The following is a 25708-nucleotide window of genomic DNA, read 5'->3' as shown; positions in this document are numbered from 1 at the left end:
TGTGACAAAAATGCCATGTTATACAGAGCAAGAGGTTCTGCGAGAACTCTGTTTGCAACTGGGAATGTGAGGCAATAATAGTTAACGCTTATACAGTACATGTTAGCGTTTTTTCTGGGTACTCCTTCAAGTCTTACTTACATTCAAATGACTTCACGCATCGGTTTCCTCAGACCTTTAGTCTCCTTGCAGGGTTGTGTCAATATAGCAAGCATGTGTTGTAAGCCAACGTCTTGTATCCAGGTCACTATACTGTAAACTCTTATAAAACCTTAAAGGAATACTTCACCCATACGGAACCGGCGTTCTATCATTATAAAATCACTATTATAATATAATGAATGAGGTTTTTCTTCCCTCAGTCTTCCCTTGGCCCAGCTGTCCTGCTAATCATAACCCTACATTTTACCATGTGTGATGTCACGCATGGGAAAATGTAGGGTTAGACAGTGAGACCATAAAACACTCTTTCTGCCTTTTCTCAGGCTAGGATGAACCGATGTAGTAAATGTTTGCACATGTATACTACATAGGATCTCAGAGTTCAATACACGTTCATATGTCCACCGGTGAAGTAGGTCTTTAAAATTAAACTAGGAAGTGTTTTACAAGAAATGTATAAGACAGAGATACTGTATAATATATATTTACTAGTACTATAAAAACGAGTGCTTCTGGATCCAATGAAACCAGTCACACACACTGGAATATCATTCACTCCATCTCCAGAATGCATATACTCCCTGTGTTCCAAATCACATAATTTTTCTTTTCACTACACTACATACTAAAGTACAGAAGAGTTTTAGGGCCACAGGAGATAATTAAAATCAGATAAGGAAGATTTTTTTTTCATTATGTCGAGGAATGTCAAGAATAAAGACGAATACTCCAAAATGCTATTGGAGTTAGTGGGGCATTTATGTATTTTAAGCATACTACAATTGACGTGCATGTATTGGGACATCCTAAATCTTTTTCTGGCATACTAAATAGTAGGGAAGTATGGGGATTGGAAAGCAGGGACTGTCTGGTGTGTAAGATCTCCTGGCCCGGGCTACTTAATGTGGCCTACACATCCAGCTGCACCTGATGGTAGAGAGGGTTGAATGGGAGGGTAAAAGAGCTCTTTCACTTCCTCCACAAACACTCTTTGACCCTTTTTTTCGCACAGGCTGCCGACTCATTCCCATTCCTAACCGTCTCTATGCAAGAATCTGCTAAAGCGAATAAGGCCTTTACTGTGAGCCAGTGAGAGAGTGTGCAGTGTGTTGTACACCCGACCACAGAGAGAACAAGACATGGTTTCATTCACACACACACACACACACACACACACACACACACACACACACAAACGCGAGGAAACTAACAAAGAGTACAAATCATTGTTTAATAAATCAAACAGCATTTCTGCTTCTCTTTGAGTTACACTGTATTGCAAATAGTCCTATACATAAAACAGCATCTCAATAATAAGAAGCACCTGATAGGTCACATAGAATATTTTATATATCTATGTATATATATAAATGTTTATATATGTATATTTTTCATGTATCAAGTGATAAGAAAACAGAGTGAACGAGATTAGAGGCTGATTGAAAAATTGGGCAGCAGTGAAAAAGCGGAAAAAAAAGAAGGCAAAACTGCATACGTGACATAATCCATGGCTCTATCCCCCAAACTGTTCTTGTAGTATGGTTTCTTAACAGTTAACAATCACTGGTACACCTTCATATAAAAACACCATTATCTGGTCGAAAAAAGAAAAAAATACAAGTACTATTCATTGAGGACAGGGAGAGGGACAACCTGTTTGGCCTGGTCTGAAGGGAGGGCTTGATTCATAACTGTCTTGAAATAACTCGAGCATCGTTTATCACACATTTGTTTTTCCTCCTCTACTGAAATGTAAACTGCAGTGTCATTGTACGCAGGCTGTGGGACACACACTAGGGTCCACCATTTTTATTTTCCCCTCAAAAGGGGACACAAGGCACGTGAGCAAGACGGGAAGGAGGTGGAGCTTCCTGTTAGCTTTTGAGGAAGTGCAGGGGTTAGGGGTTGGGGGAGGGGGGCTAGGGACCGCCAGCAGTGGACATACAGACAACACACACTTTGCCATTGCCAGAGCCAAGACTTTGGATGTGTTAAAGAAAGCTCCACTGTTTTCACTGAAGATGTTAGGACTCTCTTAAAGGTGAACCAAACTAATGGGAGAATTAAAATGTGCCTAAAAGTGGCTTAAGGAAGAAAAAAAAGACAGTTAAGCGCTGCTTTGTTGTCAATGCTCATTCAGAAATGCTGGCCATTGTTGTTGGCTATTGACAGAGGGGGGGGGGGGGGAGGCGTTGCTTTGGTGTTTCAGTGTCATCACTACAAAACACTGTGTGCACACAACTACTTTGAAATGTCTATATCCTTGGAACGTGGAAAAAATGCAGAGTATTTGCTTTATAATATGATCACAGACAGGCTTTCAACCATGGCTGTAGTAAAAACTTAGCTTTGCAATCACATAAGAGACTCATGCAATGGAGCAATTCACAGCCACAAAACTGTGACTACAAGTCTTATTTCCTGTGCCACAAGCTGCGGACCTTGGACAGAGCAAAGGGTGTGTGTATATAGTGGGTCTTGTGTTCTGCAGAATGCAGATGGCCCTAAAAAACACACAAAAAACTTGATACACACACTGGTTTTCGAAGCCTTTTCAGCTGTATAACATGCTCCATAGCTGTTGATTCTGAGAGCAGCGGAGTATAGTAACGCCACAAGTTGGGACTGTCACCTTGAGCAGTGAAAGGGAGAGATGAGGTAAGAGGGAGAGATGAGGTAAGAGAGAGAGAGAGTGAGAGAGAGAGAGAAAGAGAGAAGTGAAATTTAAATTAAAAGGGAGGGAGGGAAAAAAAGATTGCAGAGTAATAAGCAAGAGGAATTTTGGACGCCGAGCTGGTTTCCACTCTTCCATTATCTTGTAGTGCGAGATGGGAAAGGGAGCGCTCACATGGTGGTGAACTGACCGTGTGCCTGTCTCAGTTTCTCAGCAATCTGTAAAGAGAAGCATGAATACAAACGCATGAATACAGAAGCAGAGGGTGGTGTGGTCTAGTGATAGTTTAGTGTCTGTAGTGTCTAAGCAGCGCAGGTAAGAAGGCAAGAGAAAGCGCCAGACACCAATTTGCTGTGAGAGTCATGGTCGATTAAAAATGCCTTTACCGTCTCGTAAAACTTGACTTGCTCCTCCAAGTACAACTGCATGACCCGGTTGTAGTCGTAGATACGGTTGCTATGGAAGTGGTTCATCTCAGCTGTGGGAGACAAAGGCGGGGGGGGGATACTTGAATCAGATGTCAATGTAATGTTTTTTATTTTTTATTTAACCAGGAGAAACACCTATTTAGATTAAAAATCTCTTTTTCAAAGGTGACCTGGCCAAGTCAGGCAGCAGCACAATGAACCACAGTTCCAGACAAACAGTTCCAGACAAACACACAGGGAAACAATTTAAAATAGCACTAAAAAATAAAGCAAATCAATTCACACTGCAGCAATCTTAATAGACCCATTTCTGTAACCAGGATTTTTTTTTTTTTAAACACTGACATCTTAGAGAGCCTAGCTCTATTTCCTTTGTTTTCAACTTAAAAACATTAATCAAAATTAATTCAACAAGTCCTAGGTCTTTCTGCAGCATATTCTACACAGTGGGATGTTAAGATTAATTCCAGCGCTTCATATGTTTGAGAGCGAGAGTGTTACCTTGTAATGTGTACGACATGGTGCTGACGCGTTTGGCCATGGTGACTTTGTCCTGAGGGGTGATTTTACTGGTGGCCACCAGTTTGTCGGCCTCCTTCACTTTGTCTATGGCTGCCTGCCGGAAATAAACAACGCAAGATGTATACAATATTATAACTAATCACATAGTATGAAACAAAAGACCATTTCACTTAAAATAAGTTAAATGAACCTGATATAGTCTGTCTCTTCTTGACTATGATGAACAAGCAATTCATAAATCCTCTAAAAAGTTCTTAGCAACTACTAGCTACCTTCTAAAGCTAGTGACCTACTGAATTGAGCACTATGAAGATTTCAATCATAAATGAATAAATCATGTGTAAATCAGCCCTGGCCAATCACCAAACATGAAGTCTAGCCTAAGCTTTACACAACTAGCAATACCAAATTTAAGTGGTAAAAGGAGATGTTACACTGAACTGTCAATGCAAATAATATTTTAAAATATACAGTAAATTTATTTTATATATGTATACATGGAGGAATATGTGCGAGTTAGTGGTATTCAGTAGTGTCAGACAAGGTAAGCCTTTTTGTTTTAAGATACGTTGAATTGGCCAGGCTAAAGTTCAAATCAAGAACAGCTGTTGAGGGTAAATAAATGAGACATTGAATGTAATGTTGTTGTCTAATAAACCTCTGGGTATGTATTCCCTGTATGTACCTTGTGGACTGCAATGGTGTCCGGGAAGCATCCGAGAAGACCCTTGTATTCATTGTTGGTCTCCATGACAAAGTGAAGGTCTTTCCTGGGCTGATAAGTAAAAAAATATATATATATGGTCAGACAAAAAAAGATAAATGGGACCTAAAATTGGAAAAGAGTTAAATCACCAAAGCAGGAAAAAACACACAGACGTCTTAAAAGTGAAAATAAAGAATGGAGGGAAACGTTATGTCACAGTGACCTCCAATGCATTATTTTTAACACAAGCTCCTGAGTGAGACGTAGGAGAGTGATTCTAGTTGTAGTAGACCCAGCTGATATATTATGTATATACACAGGTCAACACCTACATTCTTTCCCTTTCCTTGAATTGATCAAACTCGCTGTATGCAGCCTCCACAGGTTGACGCAACAGTTACACTGCATTGCTCCTCTTAAGATGAATCCCTGTCTAGACGATGACTTTTCATTATTACCATAGCTGAACTAAGGCCAACTATTCCACAGTACTGCCCAGGAGACATATAAACAAGTGGTCTTAAGCAGCAGGAGCTTACCATATGAATCCTCCCTCTGCAAGCTGCTGGGATAGTATCAGAAAAGGGCCCAACGTTTGGTTTTGATTTATTACACAACACGCAAGCTGATTGGACCACACACATAACCAAGCCACATTCAAAGAGCAGGTCTAAATAAGATATAAGGAAATCCTAGAGATAAGTAATGTCTGTGGCTTCCTCTTCATACAGATACAGAATACACGAGGAAGGACATTGGTCATAACCCCCATATGGGTGGGGGGGGGGGGGGGGTCACTAGAATGCAACAATGAGGATATAAGCAACTGACTGCAAGCAGGAAATGTCAGAATGTGTGATTCTATTTAGAGAGTTGACACAAGGCGATGTGGTAGATAAATAGGTTCAAGGGGAAAACAGACCTTGTCCACTGCACTGATTATCATAGAGGTGCAGTGTATCTATGTGTGTTGTGACCTACCTGCTCTGCCACCATCTGAGCTATCTCCTCATACGTCTTGCCGGCTGCTGTCATGGCGTCGGTCAGGGTCGACTCGCCTAAGGCAGGAAGAGGGGGTCAAATTTTAAATGTCATGGCCCTTGTGTCATCTAGCCCCATTGTGGTAATCGGTTTCAAAACAGTCATGATTCATTCAACCTTTATTTTTAATATATATATTAGGGGTGGAGCCTCATTTCCAAGTAAAAGCAACACAAAATCAATGCAAAGTAAAAACAACCAAGACAAGTATAAACAAAGTTGAGGCCCCCACAACAAGCTGATAGAATGAGCCAACACCATTGACATTTTTAATAGTATATCAAAATAATATATTATTTTAATTGATCAAATAACATTCAGATCACTAAAAGCCAAATAGATATATGACATGGGTTGAAAGTACAATATACTGTAGTTAGCCTATTTAAAACAGTTGCAAATAGAGTTTGGCAGATTTAAGATAACATTTCTGAATTTGTTTAATGGTATTATTAAGGTATCTATTTGAATTTGTTGCTGTCATTTGTTGCAGGAGTCATCATGAATGACTGACAGTATGTAGTAAGCAAATACTTATTATGATGATAACGTTATAGTGATGTCATTGTGTTGTTCACTGTTGTACCTTGGTATCCACTGCTGGTGAAGACAGAGGAGAGGTTTTGGAAAGCTTTGCCGATTCTCTGGTACTCTTTAGGCAAGGCTGCAGAGGGGGAGGAAATGAAAGGTAAACACACACACACACACACACACACACACACACACACACACACACACACACACACACACACACACACACACACACACACACACACACACACACACACACACACACACACACACACACACACACACACACACACACACACACACACACACACACACAAACACACAAACACTGTGTGAAGGGGCTGTTCTTGAGTTGACAAAATACTCGACATAATGAATGATCCTTTAATATAAACAGTAATTGGGTCACAGAGTCAAGGTGTGGCCTGTGTGTGTGTGTGTGTGTGGTTGTGTACGTACGCCCTGTGCATCTCTTCCAGTGCTCGTTGCCCACTGTGAGGATTTCCTTCACCCCGTCATCCATGGCTTTGGTAAACCTGCTGAACTGCTCACACTTCTGTTCCCTGTGGACCAACGACACAATCCATTAACCTTAAGCAGACGAAGATGCAGTCAGACACACAATTCATTTTGGGGCAAGTTTTTTTTTTTTTTTTAAACCTTTATTTATACAGGTAAATCCCATTGAGACCAGGGACTCTTTTTCAAGGGAGACCTGTTCCCATTCCCACGTTGCCATTCACACACACATTCATATACCGATAGCAGGCTAACTATCTGTAGCAATTTAGGGTTCAGTGTCTTGCTCAGGGACTCTTGAGGGGGACGAGCCAGGGACATGTGGATCGAACCACCAACCCTGTAGTTGAGGGTCGACCGCCCTTCCCACTTCACCACAGCCGAAAGAGGTGTGAATAAAGCTCACACTTCCAAGTGGATTGAATTGGTTTGTTTGTTGTTGTTATTTTTTGGTTTGTTCATATTGAAAATTCTTTTTTTTTGGCATTTTTATGCTTTATTGATAGTGTAGAGACAGAGTTGAAATGGGGCAGAGAGGGGAGTGACATGCAGAGAACGACCGCGGGCTGGAATCGAATCCGGGTCCGCTGCTGGCCGAGGCCCGTGGGGGGGGGACGCCTGAGCTAAAGGTGCCCCCTTCATATTGAAAATTCTAATAAAAATTTAATTTAAGTATGAATTTAAGAAAAAAATAAACTCACACTTCCACAGGATCCAGGTCGGCAGCTTCGGGCTCTATCGTGGAGAAGATCATCACTCCCACCGTCTCGTCCTTCTCTGCTTTTCTCTTCCCCGTCTTCCAGTCCTGTGCCAATCAATCACTCACTTCAAATCAAGCCATTTATAACCAATCATCTTAAGTTATATTTAGTCTTGAATGAAAGCTCTACTATTCATCGCTGTGGGGGGAAAAAACCGACGAGAGCGTAATTTTCACCAAATGGTTGATTCCTAACACTCCAAAGCTTTCAGTAATACTATCACAGAATCATTCAAACACTATAAGAGGTTGAGGAGGAATACGTCAGCACACCTTCTCGTCCTTGTATGTGAGGAAGGTCTGAAAGACTTCACTGTTGGAGACCACCGGGTGCCTGCACATCCTGGTCATCCAGCCCTGCAACCGCTCCATGCGCATCTTGATAAACTCTTCCTCAAATCGCCCTGCAATATGGGGATAAAAAAAAAGAACATTTAGGCTGCGTTCTAATCCCCATACTATCTGCTATTTAGTATGGTAGAAAAAAAGATTTAGGATGTCCCGATTTCTTGTGGTCAGATTTAGTATGGTTAGAAATACCCGGATGTATACTACATCCGGCCGAGATTTTTAGTGTTGAAAACAGCATCCTATTTGGGCGATTCTGACCCACAATCCAGTGTGCACCGGAAGTAGCATCACATCTACGGAACCTCCATATGAAAACAACCGGGGACAAACAGGGATGCGACGGATAAAAAAGCAAGAGGCAAGATCAAGGCGCAAAGTTTTGATGAAATAAATAAGTAAAAGTATGTCCCATTGTTGATGACAATGACATTTTCACTGTGTTACATCTGTTGGGTCTCAGACTGTGGCACTTACCCGTCACCTGCTTGTCCGGTAAAGAGGGGATGGGGATGGCTGAACCAAATTTGTCGAGCAGCCTCTCATACAGCCAATCAAAGTGCTTGTATCTGTGATTGACGGGTCGGTTTGTGGTCTGCAAACAGGGGGAGTTATACACTTTAAAAAGGCACAAACACTGGGGGGGGGGACCCACACTTAACACCTTCAATACATGTATTTACATCAGGTCTTATAAGCAGGAAACATACATAATATGAAAGATTTTTTTTGATGGTGAAGTTTGACACTGCTCCTGCATACTTACGTTGGGTATGATTTGGTACTCGATGTAGCTCTTGAGGCCGTACAATTTGGAGCCTTTCTTGGGATCAGCCACCACACAGTCCAGCTGGCCATCTGGGTAAGACCACACCGGACCCACTTCTCCCAGCTGAGCAGAAAAAAGATCTATTCAATACAAACATACCTATTGTATACCTATTGCATCTAGTTCAGTCAGGCAGGTTTAGTGAATTGAAATTGACAACAACCACTGATATAACAAGTGAAGACATCTGCTGATAACACCGGAAACAAATTGGTATTGACATTGAGGGATAACCTACGTAGATGGTTAGCTTCTCTTTGCCTTTGGGGAGCTGCTTGCACAGGAGGTAGAGCTCCGGACCAGACTTGGAGAATCCAGGAAATCTACTCAGAGAGAGAAAGAAAAAAAGAAAAAGAAAGAAAGAAAGAAAGAAAGAAAGAAAGAAAGAAAGAAAGAAAGAAAGAAAGAAAGAAAGAAAGAAAGAAAGAAAGAAAGAAAGAAAGAAAGAAAGAAAGAAAGAAAGAAAGAAAGAAAGAAAGAGACAGACAGACAGACAGACAGACATAGAGTTTGAAAAGTGTTAGTCATCATGACTCTCTTAAACTTTTGTGTAACTAATGCAGGTTTTAAACCTCGCTTATTCTGTTTACTACATGTTTGCGGAAGGAAATGCATTCAACACATTAGTTTGGCCCTTAACAATTCACAAACAATCTGTTTTCTGTGATTAACACTGAATGTTTACATAACTTTTGCATGTTTACGAGAATTAAAGAATTCTATTATTTGGTGCTTGATTTTTCCTTGAACAGGTAGTGAATGTTACGGCTGGTTCAAGCTGAAAAAGTGGAAGCAATAGGCCAAACTTTTTAAAGGCAAACATTTTCGAACCACCGACCCTGTGATTGAGTGGTCGACCGCCCTACCCACTTCACAACAGCCGTCCTATGTCGTCTTACTTGTTGAGGGAGATTTTCATTGAAGTGGCAGTAGAGCCTGGTCTCTGCATGGCTCCCCCCTCTCCAGACTCGGACTCTTTGTCGTCCCACTCGTCATCCCACTCATCATCCTCTGCTCCTGTCGGGCAGAGACATACACGTCAAGGTTAGTGTTAGCAGGCACAGGGGGAAAGTACACATGCTGTCTTCAACTATCTAATCTCTAATGCATAGTACATATTTCCACTGACCACTGCACCACCAGACAGATCCTACCTCTATCGTCCTATGTTTCTGTTGTCTGTTTGTGGTTCTTTAGTGTGTACTTAAACTTTTTTTTTATTGTGATACTGTGATAACTGTGTGCACTTTTAAAAAGGAGCTGCTCTCTGAATCTCATTGTACTGCGTATAACGACAACTAAAGCTTTCTATTCTAAGTGTGAGAATTCACAGCTAGTGGGGGAGACTAAACAGCAGGGTTTAACTAAGCACTTACAGGGATCAAAATCTTATTCATTCTGTTTGGATTAGGATTCTGTGTTGGGTACAAAAGGAGAAATGGGTATAGTAGCATAAGCTTGACTAGTATTATCTAGAATATGTCAAAATCTCACTTTATTCATTTAAGGGTTTTTCTAAGTGTCATTTCATTTATGGTTACTGCGTGGTCCTGAACATTAGCTTCTTCCAGATGTAAGAGATGCAGATGTACAAGCTCGAGGGGCATGCAGCACTATAGTCAAAAACTAGCAAAAAAGTTGCATTCCTGTAATCAAATGGCATGCTTCGCCAACAAAGTGTGCAAGCATATACACAATATTACCTGCCCTTGCTTGAAATAAAACACTTGCATGTATTGAAATTTTCCCCCATCTTATGAGTTCAAGGATTCATACAACATTTCTCTTTTGCCGTAGCTCAAGTTTCCTTTGAAAGTACAGATAAGGAAATGATTTAACTGAATCCGATTTTCCATTCCATTCCCTAAGTATAGATAAAAATAATACGTCAAACCACAAGGAGGTTTGACTGCTTGCTGATACAGTATAATAGCTAAAAAGCAATCGGTGCTATTAAGATATCTTGGAACTACTCATCATCAGAACATTTAAAACCACAGCTAACACTCTCACATTGAGCCTTCGGCTCCACAGACACATCCGGTGTATCAGAAGTGCAATATCAACAAGTCTCACTCAACTTTTCCACATCACAATAAGGTTAATACAGGTTTAATATCAAGACACATGTTGAAAATGCATCACACACACACACACACATGCTTTTAAGAATGCAAATCATTCCCTAAACTATTTGATGGAAGCTCTAGTTCCAGGGTACTCTTGCCAGTCCACACACACACAAAAAATAGGGAAAAGCCTCCAACGGGTGACACACGGGGGATACCTGCTGTGTAATCGATAAGGTACGGATACGGACTGAGGCCTTTGGCAACAGGGAAAGAAAGGAAAAGTCTGTTAATGTTTTTCTCCCTCCATTGCATTCCCCCTGCTTCCCTTCTTGCCCAATGACAACGGGTAATGTGCCTGAGTCATACGTGAGTCTAACTTTTTCCATGGTCAAGAGAGCAAAAAAACAGCATCATGACTTCATGAAAAAAATACAAAAAGTGAAATTAAGGGGGAGCTTGTGGTGTAGTGGTTAGAGTGTCCCCCATAGAGGCTTATGCCTCGCAGCGGACCCGGGTTTCCAATCCAACTCGGGTCAGTTCTCTGCATGACCTCCCCTCTTTGCCCCATTTAAACTCTGTCTCTCCAAACTGTCTAATAAAAAGTGCAAAATGCCCCAAAAACAATATTTAAAAAAAATTAAAGATGGCAATAAGCACATTTGAAAATCCTTCTAAAAGTTCTGATAAACGTATCTTCTGTCTTACGACCAAGGCACTTATCATAATACTCTCTCTCTCTCTCTTCTCTCTCTCTCTCTGATATCAGGGTTGTGCTGAGAAAACTTAAAAGAGATTGAATGTTGTGATAATGTAGCCATCTCTTTCATGATCATCCAAAACAAGAAGCTGAGTCCGACATCAGACGAGGGCGTCACACAGAGCTGCATCTTCTAACAGTGTTGCAGTGTAGTGACACACAAACTGGCTTCATTTGATTATATGATGAACAAGGCTCCCAGCTTCCTCCACGGGGCTCAGCAGTAAGCCCTAGCCTTTCAAAATGAGCCCGAACACTGCAGACAAATGGGCTATCCTGTCCCCTTTTAATAACAGCTCAAACCTTCTGCAAACAGTAAACTAAACCGTTCAGCAAAATAACAACACCAAGAGCAAAAGACAGTGTGTGCAATTATATAAGGACATCATGAAAGAAAAGACAGCCAAAGTATGAAGAAAGTATTTTCTATCCTTAATTAATGTATCCTGGGGATTTGAAAAGCAGTACTTAGCAGTTCAGGTACAACCACAAGAGGAATCATCTGTATCTGTATATTATATTGCTGACTTAAAGGTGGCTCTTACCTGGGCCCTGGTAGGCCTGAGGGTGGCCCTGTGATGCGTTGCCCCAGGGGTCTGCAGCCGTCTTCCCAGTCTGCGTGCCCTCTGGGTTGGACGCCCAGTTGTTGTTGGCGCCCCCCGACGGGTCCGCGTTCCACACCGACCACGGGTCATTACCGTTACTAGCCTGGATGAGACGGAGACAGAGAGAGAGACAGAGGCAGAGAGATAGAGAGATAGAGATAGAGAGAGAGAGAGACAGACAGACAGACAGAAGCAGAGAGAGAGAGAGAGAGAGAGGGGGGGGCGAAAGAGTGAAGCAGAGGAGTGAGAGATCACGTATAGAAAGGAGGACGAGTGAAGGCAGAGTGGATTCCAGTCTCAAGTTTGGAGTCTGTTAGATGAGAAGTCAAGAGTGGTCTCCAAAACAACATGCTTTCTCAAAACACAGGAAACAGACCCGGCCTCCAACAAGGACACTGTTAAGATAATCAACTTGAGTTTGTAAAATGCTGATAAAGACATGCAGTAACTCAAAATGTATCTAACAAAAAAGAAAAATACTGCATATTTTAAACATGACATGCAAAAATAATACAAATGTTCATGTCCATACACACTTTGCTTTTTGCAGTACTTAACAGTTTAAAGTACAACTCCATGCCATGCGTGCAAGGCAGACATACTGTGTATAACACCATCATAATATCTGGGCACAGGCATGAAATAAAGTGTATGTGGGATTTTTGTATGTTGAAGTTAGCTTAATTCTCACCCAAAAAAATACAGAAGTAGTGTATAGGTCACTTAGGCCTAATACACACAATAATAATTAATAAAAAAATGCTAATAGACAAGAGAAAAAGTGTACTGTGAACGATCCCCTAGATTCACAATACGTAGCAATGCTGTGCAATGAGGAACAATACTCACACAGAATGTTCCTGGACATAATAAGACAACATTCTAAACAACACTGAATTAAAATGTAATTAAAAAAATACATATGGAGTTTAATTTTTGTTTTGTGTTCTTGTGTGATGATTGCTCTGTGTGATTGGTGGATTGTGTGTGAGACAGAAGGTTGACTGACACTGATCTTAAGTTTTCATTGTGGTGCTGAATCATACAACGGAGATAAAAGGTGTGGGGAGTGGATTGGTGACGTGCATGAAGTCCCTTTTGTAGTGCAAGGGCGAACGGAGAGGGTGATGCCGGAGAGACCATGCTTTCTACAGGCAGGAGGAGTATTAGGGATTTTTAGACCAATCAGAGAGTAGGGGGGCTGGAGGCAGGTTAATGGGTGACCTGTGGAGGGTGGAGGGCCTTGGGTTTCATCATGCCACTGGCCTCATCCACCCACCACCACACCATCAGCCCACACCTCCAACAAGTGGCGGTTACCTCATCGGGGGACGAAAGGTAGGGGGAAACTGGGGTGTCGGGGGTGTCCGGCTCGGGACCTAATAAGCCCCCAGCATCCACCTTGATGGGGGAGGAGTAAAAAAAGGTGACATCATCACAGCAGCGCCAGAAGTAAAGGTTTTACACTCAGCCAGGGGATGGGTTAAAAAGTGATGCTGGAAGTAGGTGCGCTTGTGTGTGAGTGAGAGTGGGTGGAGAGAGAGAGAGAGAGAGAGAGAGAGAGAGAGAGAGAGAGAGAGAGAGAGAGAAAGAAAAAGAGTTTCCACAACATGAGGGAATGATATTCTACACCAGGCCTCACTGTTTGATTTTGTCTTGTTTTTTTTCATGATAATTGATAACCTATAATGTGTAAATAAGGTATTATTCCTGTCCATATCATTTTATATACTAGATATTATTATGTACATATGTATGTTTATATTGTTCTATGTACATATTGTTATATTTGTAACATTTGTAATGCTTCGGCAAACACTGTTTTAGTCATGCCAATAAAGCTTTTTTTAATTGAATTGAGAGAGAGAGAGGGAGAGAGAGACACACACACACACAGAGAGACAGAGAGAGAGCATAAGGAATGATGGCTGACACATTTCCTGCCTTGACTCACCACCTATTGTGCCCACATTGTTCTACTGATCCAGCAGTACGCCCCTGTTCCGTGGAACTTCCTGCCTGCTGACGGCGAAAAAACATTTGACTTGCTGCAGCCCTCTTATTTCCTCTTGGTTCTATTTTACTATGACCACAGTGGATATATCTTCCACAGCAGCTGCTCTCACTTCTGCCTCTCCGCTATTAACACTCATGTCATCACTCGCTTCTCCTTTTTTAATCGTCAGCATCACTCCGTCACAGAGACCTTTTTAAATGGGGGACAGTGTGAACCGTGGCAGGTGCACCATTCACTGAAGGTATTTACGGTTGCTTCCTCATTACTGGTCTAACCCACTGAAGGTAGAGAAGTTAGAGCCTGCACGCTCATTTTATACTGGTTTGAGGTCAGCAAATAGAACAAAACAAAAGCATGTGTTTGATAAGATGTACTTAATATGCCCATTCCCATACCCATACCCTGCCCCCTACCCGACATAGTGGGATGCATTACCTGGTTCTGTGCAGGTGCTGATGGGGGAGCGAAGGCATCAAAAAGGGACAGGTCCGGAGCTGCAACAGTTGGTACACTCGGAGTAAATGCTGTGGTTGCTGCTCCTGGGAAGGTCTTAGGGAGCTAAAGAATGAAAGGATGAAAAGAGGGAGATGCAGCAGAAAGACCTATATGGAGGACACATGTACATATCCCAGTGTAATGCATTGATTTAAAATGCAAATTGTTAATGGGACCGTGTCTCCTTGACATTGCCTTGTTGTTGTTACTTTCTCAGTTCATCCAAAGTGTGACTAGACTGACTGCTGGATACTTAACATGTCAGCATTGATATATGGTTTATCCTTTATTTTATTTTTTAAAACCTTTTATTTATACAGGTAAATCCCATTGATACTGGAGACTCTATTTCAAGGGAGACCTGTTCCCATTCCCACGTTACCATTCACACCCTCATTCATACACCGATAGCATGTTAACTACCGGAACAATTTGGGGTTCAGTGTCTCTTTGCCCAGAGACACTTCAACATGTGGTGGAGAGACGGGGCGGGGAGGGGTCGAACCACCGACCCTGTAGTTGAGTGGTCGACCGCCCTACCCACTTCACCACAGCCGCCCCAACACACTTCATTCTAAAAGGGCTATGTCCCTGGTTGAACATCCTTTTGTTTTTGCACATCTCAGTCTTACCAGTAGAGTGCACTCAAGCAGAAAAAGGTGGCCAGGTGTTTTTCATTAGATATTACATAATCTCCTCTTGCAATAGTCATCAGAGAGGGTTTTTTTATTATTATTTGGAAACACAATCAAAACAGTCTAGGGACAGCTGCCGAGGTAATTTAAGGTCAGACAAACACACACAGCCACATGAGCTCGCTTGCTAAGTAAAGCAGACGGATAATATGGGTCCCCCTCTGGTGCTCATAGATACTATCGTCTTTAGATGTTGTGAGAGAGTGTTGTTTGAGAGGAAGGCTAAACTGTTAAACGGTCCGCAGGGAAGTTCTTTTTACTCAAACTGTGTCTGTGTGGGTCTTTTTCTGAATTTCTTAAGAGTGAATCATATCCCTAATGGTGAGCTCAGAGCACACACACACACACACACACACACACACACACACACACACACACACACACACACACACACACACACACACACACACACACACACACACACACACACACACACACACACACACACACACACACACACACACACACACACACACACACACACACACACACTAAACTCCTTAATCAGCAAAACCCTGAAGGAGGCACATCCTGTTGTGATTCAAAGCGTCAGGCAAAGAGACGGCAGCAGTCTGCAGTCAAAGCAGAGACACATGCTTGTCTGTAATGAAACATATCTAGCTGATAGAGACACCCACTGAGAGGGGAAGTGTTTACTATTTGGTTGTACTTTGATTATAGACAGTACAGGACACACTGTGCATCTTGACCTCAAAGCATGCTAGCAGTTAGCTTCATTTTCTGGAGGTATATACAGTAGTTTATCTCAAATATTGTATGGGATGTGAGTGTGCACTAAGAGACCGTCTATCTTACCTCGATGTAATCCTCTGGCACCAGTCCGACTTCCCCTCTGGAGTTCTGTGCTTCGATCCAGCCGCCTCCAATACTCTGAAAGAGAGTGAGACCCAAAAAGCACGTTAGTGTAAATGAGCTACAAGACTGTGAGTGCCCCGCGTAGCGTTCATTCAAAATGAACCCTTATAATGTACACTTGCAATTTCTTCACTTAACTGCATATTCCACACATATATATATATACCGTTTTGTTTTGCCTTACCTTTTGCACTATTTAGAATTGATTTATTGTTAATATTACTTATCTTATTTTTACCTAATTTTATCCTTTTCTTCTTATTGCACCATGGGTTTGGAGATAAACGTAATTTTGATTCCTCTGTGTGTCTGGCATTTATTTTATAATGGACAAATAAAGCTGACTTTGACTTTGACTTTGAAATACCGTGCTACAGAGAAGAAAAAAATCAAAGAAAATGCCTTGCAGAAAACTCCCTCCTCTACAACCCACAATGCAATGCAGCTGGTCATAAGGCGGATGGTTCCACTTGTTTCTACAGTAAAGATGCTGCAGCCTTAAACTGAGACATCAAACTCTGTTTGGAGTCCAATAGTCATGCAAGCAAACCAACTTAATTAAATGATATCCATTTTAGTTGATGTCATTATTTGTATTTTGAATCATTTTAATGCAAATAGTAGATTGCTTGATAAGAGTAATAATATTAGCTTTGATCCTGTACCCTAAAATCTACTTTCTCCAGAAAAATGTGGCCCATGTTACTGTAACTGCGTTGTTGCAATTAAAAAGGGACCCATGTTTGTCATTTAAGAATTAATGTTGCTGCAATAGACTGACAATAACCAGGCTCCCCCGAACATCTGTAAACACACTGAAAGCTCACCAGGACAAAATTCCTCCACGGCCGGTTTGTTAAGTGAAGAATAAACAACAACACTGTGTTTCCCTTATACAGTAGGTGGTGGTGACTGGCTTAAAGGCCTACTATGATTAGAAATGATATGTAGGTCAGCAAACAGTGAGTGACCTTTAAACTGTGGAGGGCTTGCTCTAATGACATCATGTTTGCTGCCACCGTTTTGCCCTCTTTTTTCCTTCCTCTAGTCATGCTTGGGACAATCAATGGTTTATAGACAAACTGAGATCATGTGAGTTGGGCCCTTTAGGACAAAAGGGTCACATGGACGTTTAAAGGCTACCACACAAAGCTACTATAGTTAACCATTTAAAAGTTCAGGCAGTAAAAAAAAAGTTAATAAATGAATGAAAACATCACAGTAAAATTATAAGAGTATATATTGTTTTCCCTTTACAGTCAGTGGTGATGACTTTGCACTCTAACTTGAAAAGTCAAAATAGACCAAACTAAGTATGCAGCAGTATGTAGGGACATCCTATGCCAGCGCACAGCTTGTTAAGAGCAAAGCTAAAGGACTTATGGGTAATTTTTTTACCTGATTTGTGATTGTGACCGTCTCGCCCTCTCTCACCGTCAACTCGTTGTTTCCAACCTCAGCTGTGAAGTCGTATAAAACTTGTGCCTGAAAACAACCAAGAAAAAACAGACAGACACACACACACACACACACACACACACACACACACACACACACACACACACACACACACACACACACACACACACACACACACACACACACACACACACACACACACACACACACACACACACACACACACACACACACACACACACACACACACACACACACACACACACACGACTTACTGCATGATTGATGGATAGCTTGCGGTAATGGGTAGACAGGTGCATGTGCATGAATGAACATATACAATAGCATCCACAGCAGTCTCTTTCTTGTCAAATTAAATTGGCACCCACACAGTGAAACAGGCCAAACTAGTTCCTCTGGTGATGACTGTTAACCAGACACCAGTATCAACCAATAACAAAGCCCAGGCCAGGACCGTCACTACCTGCTTTAGTTTATATCAGGGGCCTGCTCTCCCACTGGCACTCATCGACTAAACTTACCTGACCCCATGTCCCCAAAGGCATGCACATGCACACACACCAAAACACACGTTAAAGTGAGTAGTTATATTGAGTCAAAACAATACAAAATATGACTTCATTTTGTCACAGTCCACTTCACAGCTTGTGTTTACACCGGCCCACTCGTTTTTTTTTCCATATTGTTGTCAGACTGTACAGAACTCACTGTGGTCTGCCTGCCACTTCCTTTACGACCTTTAAAGTCAGCAGCACAGCGCTATGCAAAAATAGTATCGAGTATACACACACACACACAGTGCTTGCAATCTACGAACTAACTTGTTCATTAACCAATGAGGAGGAATGCAAGGCCATTGAGGTCTATTTTAGTGACAGCCTGCCTGCCTGCCTGCCTGCCTGTGTCCCCCCTGGAGGCAAGAACACTGGATGGAGTTTGTATAAACTAAAGGAACCTTAACCTCCACTCTACTGGCTCAGTTGTTTTTGATGCAATGAAAGCCTTTTGGTTGGGTTTTGAAGTCCTCTTTGGCCCAGTATTATCTAGCTTGATGGCATAATAATGTTGGGACTTCACATGGATGTTGTCCTTTGACAGTTTGACTGTTGTGACATTTCTGGTCACACACTGACAACGCATAATTGAAACTAGATTGAAAGGAGCAATGTTTGCAAATTCATACATCCTGGGTTTTTCATTGTGTGAGACAGTACATTTGAATTATGTTTTAATCAGGTCATTTACATTTTGGTGAAAAGGTATCAGACAAAGATTGGTATGGCATTTTTTACGTGTCATAAAACGTGCCTGAGGGAGGATGTTGTACTTTAAATGGGAATGAATAGAGAACCACAACCCACCCATTTCCTGTTGTTATAATAGTAAAACTCACATAAATACTCTAGTAACTAAAGTGAATGTAACAAAAAACTGGAACTAACTGTATTAATGAGGACTAGTATGAACTGTAGTAGCCTATATTATGAAGATGAACTATAATAATCTTCCTTTCACTTTTCCAACATACTTATGCCTACATTTCCCAGCATTCCACGGGGGTAGAAATGACCCGCACTGGTAAGGTAGTAAAATGTCACAAGACACTTTCATTAGTGAGACACTTTTTCCATGTACAGTACAAGCAAAGATGATTCGGTTCCCATGAAATGCATTCTCGTGTGGCGTGAGCGTCTATAACACGCTTCTAAACCACACTATTCAAATAGGTTTGACTCTTAATGTGAAGCTTGTCGAGTGAAGTGTTCGCTGTAGACTCAAGCGAAGAGTGTCTTAACATTCGCCCGCTCCTCTACAAGTCAATAGCCTGCATTATTCCTATATAAAAACAACTGTCATTAGACAGTGGAGGGTAACATTACACCCGGGTTGACGTTAAAAACAGCCTAGCTAAGTTGTCCGACTTACCTTTACCGCCATTGTCGTAGCATTGATCAATCATTACAAAACAGGCCCTGCGGTTTTCAGGATTTCCAACCAACTCAGCTGGACATTTTCACCCCGCTGCCTCTCAACTAAAAAGCGAATGAAACACGGTGGTTCTTCTTCCCGGTGGAGAGCAGCACCAGCAAAGACTTTAACAGATTATTAAAAAACACCTTGACGCATAAAAAGTAAAACAAAACACACAGGAACAGACGGCAGAAAGTAGTTCAGAGCGGCTGTACGTTTTGAACCGCGCAGAGAGCTGCTGACAGCAGGGAGAGGGAGTGACCTGCACCGCGGGGAGAAACCGGAAAGGTAGTCTCTTGGTCCGATATGGCTCTCCAAGACGTGACTAGTTCAAATAAAAAAAAATACAATTATAAATGGGCTGCCTTGAAAGTCATATTTAAGGAACACATAAAACACTTCTACATTAAAAAAGAAGAAAAAGTTGTTTACAACTTTTTGAAAATGAATAGGCCAATGACAAGCTTAAGGTGAAGTATTAGGCCTAAAAGCCTATCATATTGAATATTAGCATAATTTAAAAAGAAAATATGCTTTGTTAATCAAATATTAGCCACCCAAACATTAACAAATATTATTTTTGAATAGGTTACGTCAGTAGGATATTCCTAGCCTAATTTTGTTTTCGAAAATACTGGGACTGTGCGTAGAGGTTCCGCCTACAATAGGCATAGTTGGTTTTATTATAAGCTCAAGCAATTATTTATTCTCATGACAGTTCCAGTGGTGTCGTGTTTACTGCATGGGTTTACTGGCAATGTTGTTGACTGAACACACAGCACAGCTGGCTCACTGGCTGAAAGGGAGTGACCCAGGACTTACTTCTCATGCTGACGTCGCCCCCTGCTGGGCTCAAGGTGCTATTACATCGCAAGCCTCATTGGCATTCTGCATGTGCGTGGAAGGCTAGATAATGCATGTATGTTGGCCTACTCTCCAGGTTTTCAGTCATTAGAAAAAGAGACAAACCCCCAGCAGCAATAATAATGTTGGCTGTTTATTCAATCCAACACAGCTAATTGATGCTCGCTTTTGCTCCAAATTACAGCTGCAAATGCTGTAAACAAATGTTTAAATGAGTCAAAGGGTTTCAATTAGGACTATAAGAGCAGACACTTGGAATTGTTATTTTTTTCAAGAATGAATTAATATTAACAAATATATGGCTACTGTTAGTGCTGAGGATCTGAATACATTTCTCATATAATGATCACACTATTCACATTCCTATAAGATACATTGGTTCTGTCAAGAGCAAGTGTTTGATATATGAGAAGGTGACAAAGAGAGAGAGAGAGAGAGAGAGAGAGAGAGAGAGGGGGGGGGGGGGTAGTTCCTTTTTACCTATACAGTAGGTCAACACATTGATAATCTGGAGAAGCCTACAGCTTTCATTCTTTCTCCCTCCTCATATATCAAACACCTGAGAACTGCAGTGGGGGAAAAACTAACCAGTGGAACAGGTTGATATCAATGGTGGAGGAGTTGAGAGGGGGCTAGTAGGAGAAGTCTGACCCAAAGCTCCAAGACTGAAATTGAGATGGTAGGGCTCTGTGATTCTATGAAAAGACTCCATTGACATCAATGATAGCAAATAACCAGATTCAACACTGAGAAATAAGCTCGGAAGAAGTCCTTGTCCTTACATTGGAATGTATTGTAAAAAGAAAATTGCACAAATAGCCTACTGAATGTGATCAAGGGCCTGAAGTCAAAGTGATCATAAAGGATTGGTTCTCCAGGGGGAAAAATGCTAAATGACTGGGCACATTTTGCCTGTATCACCTGTGTTCATCTGGCAGCGCAGGTGTGTTATCACCTGTGTTCATCCGGCAGCGCAGGTGTGTTGGATGGAGGATGGAGGAGGGAGGGGTATTTAGCAGCTCCGCACACCCCTTGGGCTCAGTTTGAAGATCTCCCCTTACACAGACACATCATGCGCTCTCTGTGTGCGTTGGTCTACTTGTTTCTGGTGTGGACAGATGGAGCAGCAGGGGTATCGGATTGGGACCCCATGGAATACCTGGACCCAAGTCATTTGGTCAGCCTGAATTGGGGCTTCGATCACCCGCAAGCCAATGTCACATTCAAACTGGTGGTCAAAACAACCGGCTGGGTGGGCTTAGGCTTCAGCCCTAGCGGACGCATGCCGGGGTCGGATATGGTCATTGGGGGACTTGGACCCAATGGAAGCTACTTCACGGTAAGACATTATCAGATCGAAGAACTACACGTGCATGCAGTTTGTTTAAAAGTTTCCCATGGTCGTTCTCTGCATGTCATTCCCCTCTCTGACCGGTTTCACCTCTGTCTCTCCAGACGATCTAATTAAGCATAACAATGCTCCAAAAATAGGCTTATCTTTAAGGAAAAAAAATATAGTGTTTCATAATGCAAAATGCCCTTTTTTTCAACATTTATATGGTGCCTCAGTGGGCCTCATTTATCAAACTTGCGTGGAAACTGGTGCAGATCCTGACGCAAATATCATCCTACGCCAGGTATCGCGTGGGATTTATCAAACGTTCGTACCTCGCCAATCTCAGTGTAGGCCTATGCCAGATAAGCATTGATAAATGCGGCGGCTGAAAACAATCGTTGGCTAATTTGAATATCACGCCCCTATATATTTTCAGTTTAGAGGCCTCCTAGCAGGGCCGCTGCTACGCTTTTAGGTGCCCTAAGCAGAAATTGTCAGTGATGCCCCCCCCTCCCCCCCCCCCAAAAAAAACACCCAGAAGCTCGCGTCCGCAGGGCGCGAGCGATTTTTTTTTGCCATTGCAAGATCTCTGCGACTGCTTTTTGGCACATTTGCCAGCATTTACTAACAGAAAGAACAGCTTAACTTGTGAAAAAACTGCCTTTGCAAAGGAATTGAGTGATAGGATCATAGACTGATTATGAGATAATGGGCCCCTGGGCTTACACTCTTAAAGGGCCCCCCACTTGTCCCTATCCAGTCAGGTACACTGAATTTTCTACACGGATACATACAATTAATGGCAAAAACATATTGAGGAAGTCAGTGTTTCCCACAGGATCTTGGGGTATTGTTGGAGGGACCCTGTACCTTGTTGGGGGGTGGGTGGAATTTTTTTTACCTTTTTTAAAGTAAAATGCATCAATCTGGTGCACTTTGTGAGGAAATTTTAGAGACTAGAGAGATATCAAATCCTGAGATGCAGAAGGAACATTATTTTTCAGATTTTTCTTAAACAGGTAGCACTCTGCAACTGTAAAAACAGTAGATTGGTCTGCAGACCCATGTTCTATGATGGGTTAGGGTTAGGGTCATTTCAACAGATAAAGGGTGGATATGAACAATTTAGAATTCACACATATAAAGTTTATTTGTGTATGTGTGAGGGGGCCTCCAACCCCCTTAGACAGAGCTACTAATGCTGTTGTTTTTAACTTGCTTTTGTATTTCTCCCCTACTAGTTGAGGGGCCCATGATGATTTCTATCTTGTTACATTTTAATGAGTACTTATATTTAGGCTATTCCTTTTTGGACCCTGTTATTGACATCAGTGACTGAGCTCTTTGACTATGCAACATGAAAAGTTACTATCAGTATCTCTGGCTAAGGGCCCCCCTGAGCCCTTGGGGCCCCTGGGCCTGTGCCCGGTGTGCCTGTGCAGTAATCCACCCCTGGATAGGTTACACAATTAAGAAAAAACAACGATGGGCCTGTTCATAACTAATTTATATATTTTTTGTAATGTAATGATTATCATGAACTTTAAAAAAAAATAAACTATTTTGGGGGCCCCCCGGACCATCTCTTTTTCCTTTTTAATTAAAAAAAAAATATATATATATATAATTTTTTTTTTGGGGTGCCCCCCCAGGAACTTGGTGCCCTACGCAGTCTGCGTATAGGGAGCGGCGGCCCTGCCTCCTAGGCTCTCCTACTCAGTTACACACCATAAGATGCACATTTTAAGTGATTTTAATGTTGATCTCGGTCTGAGCAAACACTGCATTTTATTAGATCTAGGCCTACTGACAATTGTCCAACAAAGTCAGGCTACCTAACCTGCAAAGCCAGCACTGCAAGACCATGCTGTTTTCAAACTTGCGATGTGAGAGCTGGTGTGGGATTTGAGTGTACCGATACGCTCACTTCCAAATTGATAAATGCCGAGGTTTGCGTGGAAATGTGCGTACACATATTGTTTCCTTCTTTGTCTATTAGGACCGTCATGCCATAGGGAACTTCATGCCCCTGGTGGACGAGCAGCAGAGCTACACCCTGCTCAATATGAGTGAGATAGACGGTCAAACCATCATGACCTTTCGGAGGCCCATTCTGTTGTGTGATGACCAGGACTTCCAAATCACTGTAAGACTCGTAGATATCATCTCCTTAAGTGTTACATTAGAATGATCTATGCTGGTCAAATGTCTATCATCACTAAATCACGCTAAAATCCATGAACTTCCTCACCGTATAATATCTGGAACATAAAAAATTCATAGTATATTAAGTGGTATGTATAGTTCGTAAATGGCAAATATAATATAGTATCGCCAATTGTACAGAGTATATGGATTAAGAGAAGCGAATATAATAAATATTTAAATTTTTTTAATTTAATAAATATTTTAATTTTTAATTTTTTTTACTATGGAAAAGGGGTAGGATTAAATAAGTGTATACTTCTTCCTGCTCCTTTTCAGGCATATCTCAGAAATACAGATAATTTTTTTTTCTTTTTTTTTTGTGAAAACATAATTTGTTTATTGTATTTCCATTCTTTTCATTTTGTTTTGTATGTTTGATATGTCTGAAATAAATCGAATCAAAACATCTCTTGATGTACTTTATACAGCATGGAAGGTAGATTATAAAATGGTGCCAAATGAAGAATTGTGAATAGTTTATTATTAATATTTATTTTTTAAGTTGAACACTTGAAAACGCTGTAAAGTTTTGGTAAGAACAACCTGTCTGTATGTGTGGACATCTGTGGCCCCTCCTTTGCTGTCTCTTTTATATTGTCATCATCCTTGTTCACTAAAGTTGACGTTTCTTTTATAGGCTGGGCCTGTTAATCTGATCTATGCATATGGACTAACAGATGAGATCGGCTACCATCAGGGCCGCAAAGGCACAAAGAAGGTCAACCTGCTGCGCTATCGCAAGGTCACAATGGACAGTGTAAGAGACATTGGAAACTGTCATGAGTGACAAGTCATATCTTTATCAGTCTCAGTATGTTGTATTCAATTTTGATTGTTTGTCTTTATTTTGAACATGTAAGCAATAAAAGACAAAGTTAACCCTTGTGCCACCCTAACTTTTACAATACACAGAAGACCCTAAGGGCCACAAGAAGCCATGCCCAATTGCTGCCATAAAAACACTATCGCATTAACACGTCTGTAACTCTGAAAAATGACAAATTCCAAAAATTCATGTTTTGTTTTGGGGAGCATTTTGACTTATCAGCAAAAGCTGGGGTAAATGAATAATTCAGCTAAATGGGGGTAAATAAGTGTAATTTTGTTGTGTTAAGTTTGGGATCCATATTGCAGGACTGACAACCATGGAAAAAGCCTGACATTCAACCCCATGCAAAATATACCTAAAGGGCACCCCCTGGTAGTTACGGTGAAAATCACAAATTGTGATGCCTTGTATCAGGATGAAAGCACAAAATCACAGAAAAAAAAATATGTTATGCTTGTCAGCAGGATCAAATTTGAAAAGAAATGCTGTTTTGAATGGAAGTCAATGGGGGCAGAAAATGGTCTTAAGGTCTTCTGTGTAACAAAGAAATTCCTGCCTTTATTAAAGGTGCTATGAAGTTGTTTTGAAATTTCAGAAATTATCTGCAAAAAAAAAAATCCTGGCCAAAAGTCTAACATAAGCAAAGTTATTCAAAAAATAAAACGAAGGCCAAAAGGCAGAAAATGGTCCCAGGGTAGCATGAGGGTAAAAATAGTTGTAGATGAATAAAAAATATATAATATGCATAAACAAAAGAAATACGCCTTCATGCTCGAAAGGGAGTAGGAAGTCAAAAACCCTATCTAGTCGTACCCTCTTAACTAAGTTGAATGTACTGTGAACAAAGCAGGGTATTCAGTGTTTGACGCTTGTTTATTGCAGTTTCATAAAAAGAGTTATTTCTATATTACAAAATATTTTCTTTTTCACAGAGAAACTTCTCTGAACATGGCTTCATTGGGGAAATTATGAAGACTCCGGCTGTCTCTTGTCCCAATAACAACACAAATGGACTGGGTAATT

General features: G+C 41.3%; 2 protein-coding genes across 5 annotated transcripts; one reads left to right on the top strand and one right to left on the bottom strand.

Annotated features, from left to right (window-relative positions):
- Positions 1–1374: 1374 nt before the first annotated feature.
- snx9b (sorting nexin 9b) lies at positions 1375–19700 on the bottom strand. 4 transcript variants are annotated; one of them, XM_080047790.1, is made up of 19 exons: positions 19404–19700; positions 17436–17522; positions 15978–16052; positions 14407–14529; positions 13275–13355; positions 11895–12057; positions 9420–9537; positions 8759–8846; positions 8458–8583; positions 8169–8286; positions 7617–7747; positions 7285–7388; positions 6524–6627; positions 6120–6197; positions 5474–5550; positions 4472–4561; positions 3766–3880; positions 3223–3314; positions 1375–3054 (listed from the first exon to the last, which is right to left on the bottom strand). In XM_080047790.1, exons 1-19 carry the CDS (start codon positions 19413–19415, stop codon positions 3007–3009), a joined length of 1830 nt encoding a protein of 609 aa, XP_079903916.1. In that variant the 5' UTR covers positions 19416–19700; the 3' UTR covers positions 1375–3006. The 4 variants fall into 4 exon arrangements, with proteins under 4 accessions (XP_079903916.1, XP_079903917.1, XP_079903918.1 ...); XM_080047791.1 differs by having other exon boundaries at positions 8759–8843; XM_080047792.1 differs by lacking the exon at positions 13275–13355.
- Positions 19701–21198: 1498 nt separating this feature from the next.
- LOC307266233 (DBH-like monooxygenase protein 2 homolog) lies at positions 21199–24643 on the top strand (the record flags this gene model as incomplete). Its single annotated transcript, XM_080048207.1, has 4 exons — positions 21199–21289; positions 21431–21651; positions 23648–23794; positions 24494–24643. 4 exons carry the CDS (start codon positions 21199–21201, stop codon positions 24641–24643), a joined length of 609 nt encoding a protein of 202 aa, XP_079904333.1.
- Between the last annotated feature and the right edge of the window lie 1065 nt (positions 24644–25708).

This window comes from Ammodytes marinus (assembly GCF_949987685.1).
Source record: "Ammodytes marinus genome assembly, chromosome: 19".
NCBI lineage: Eukaryota > Metazoa > Chordata > Actinopteri > Uranoscopiformes > Ammodytidae > Ammodytes > Ammodytes marinus.
Note: the sequence above shows the minus strand (reverse complement) of the source record. Positions and strands in the feature narration are given on the sequence as shown.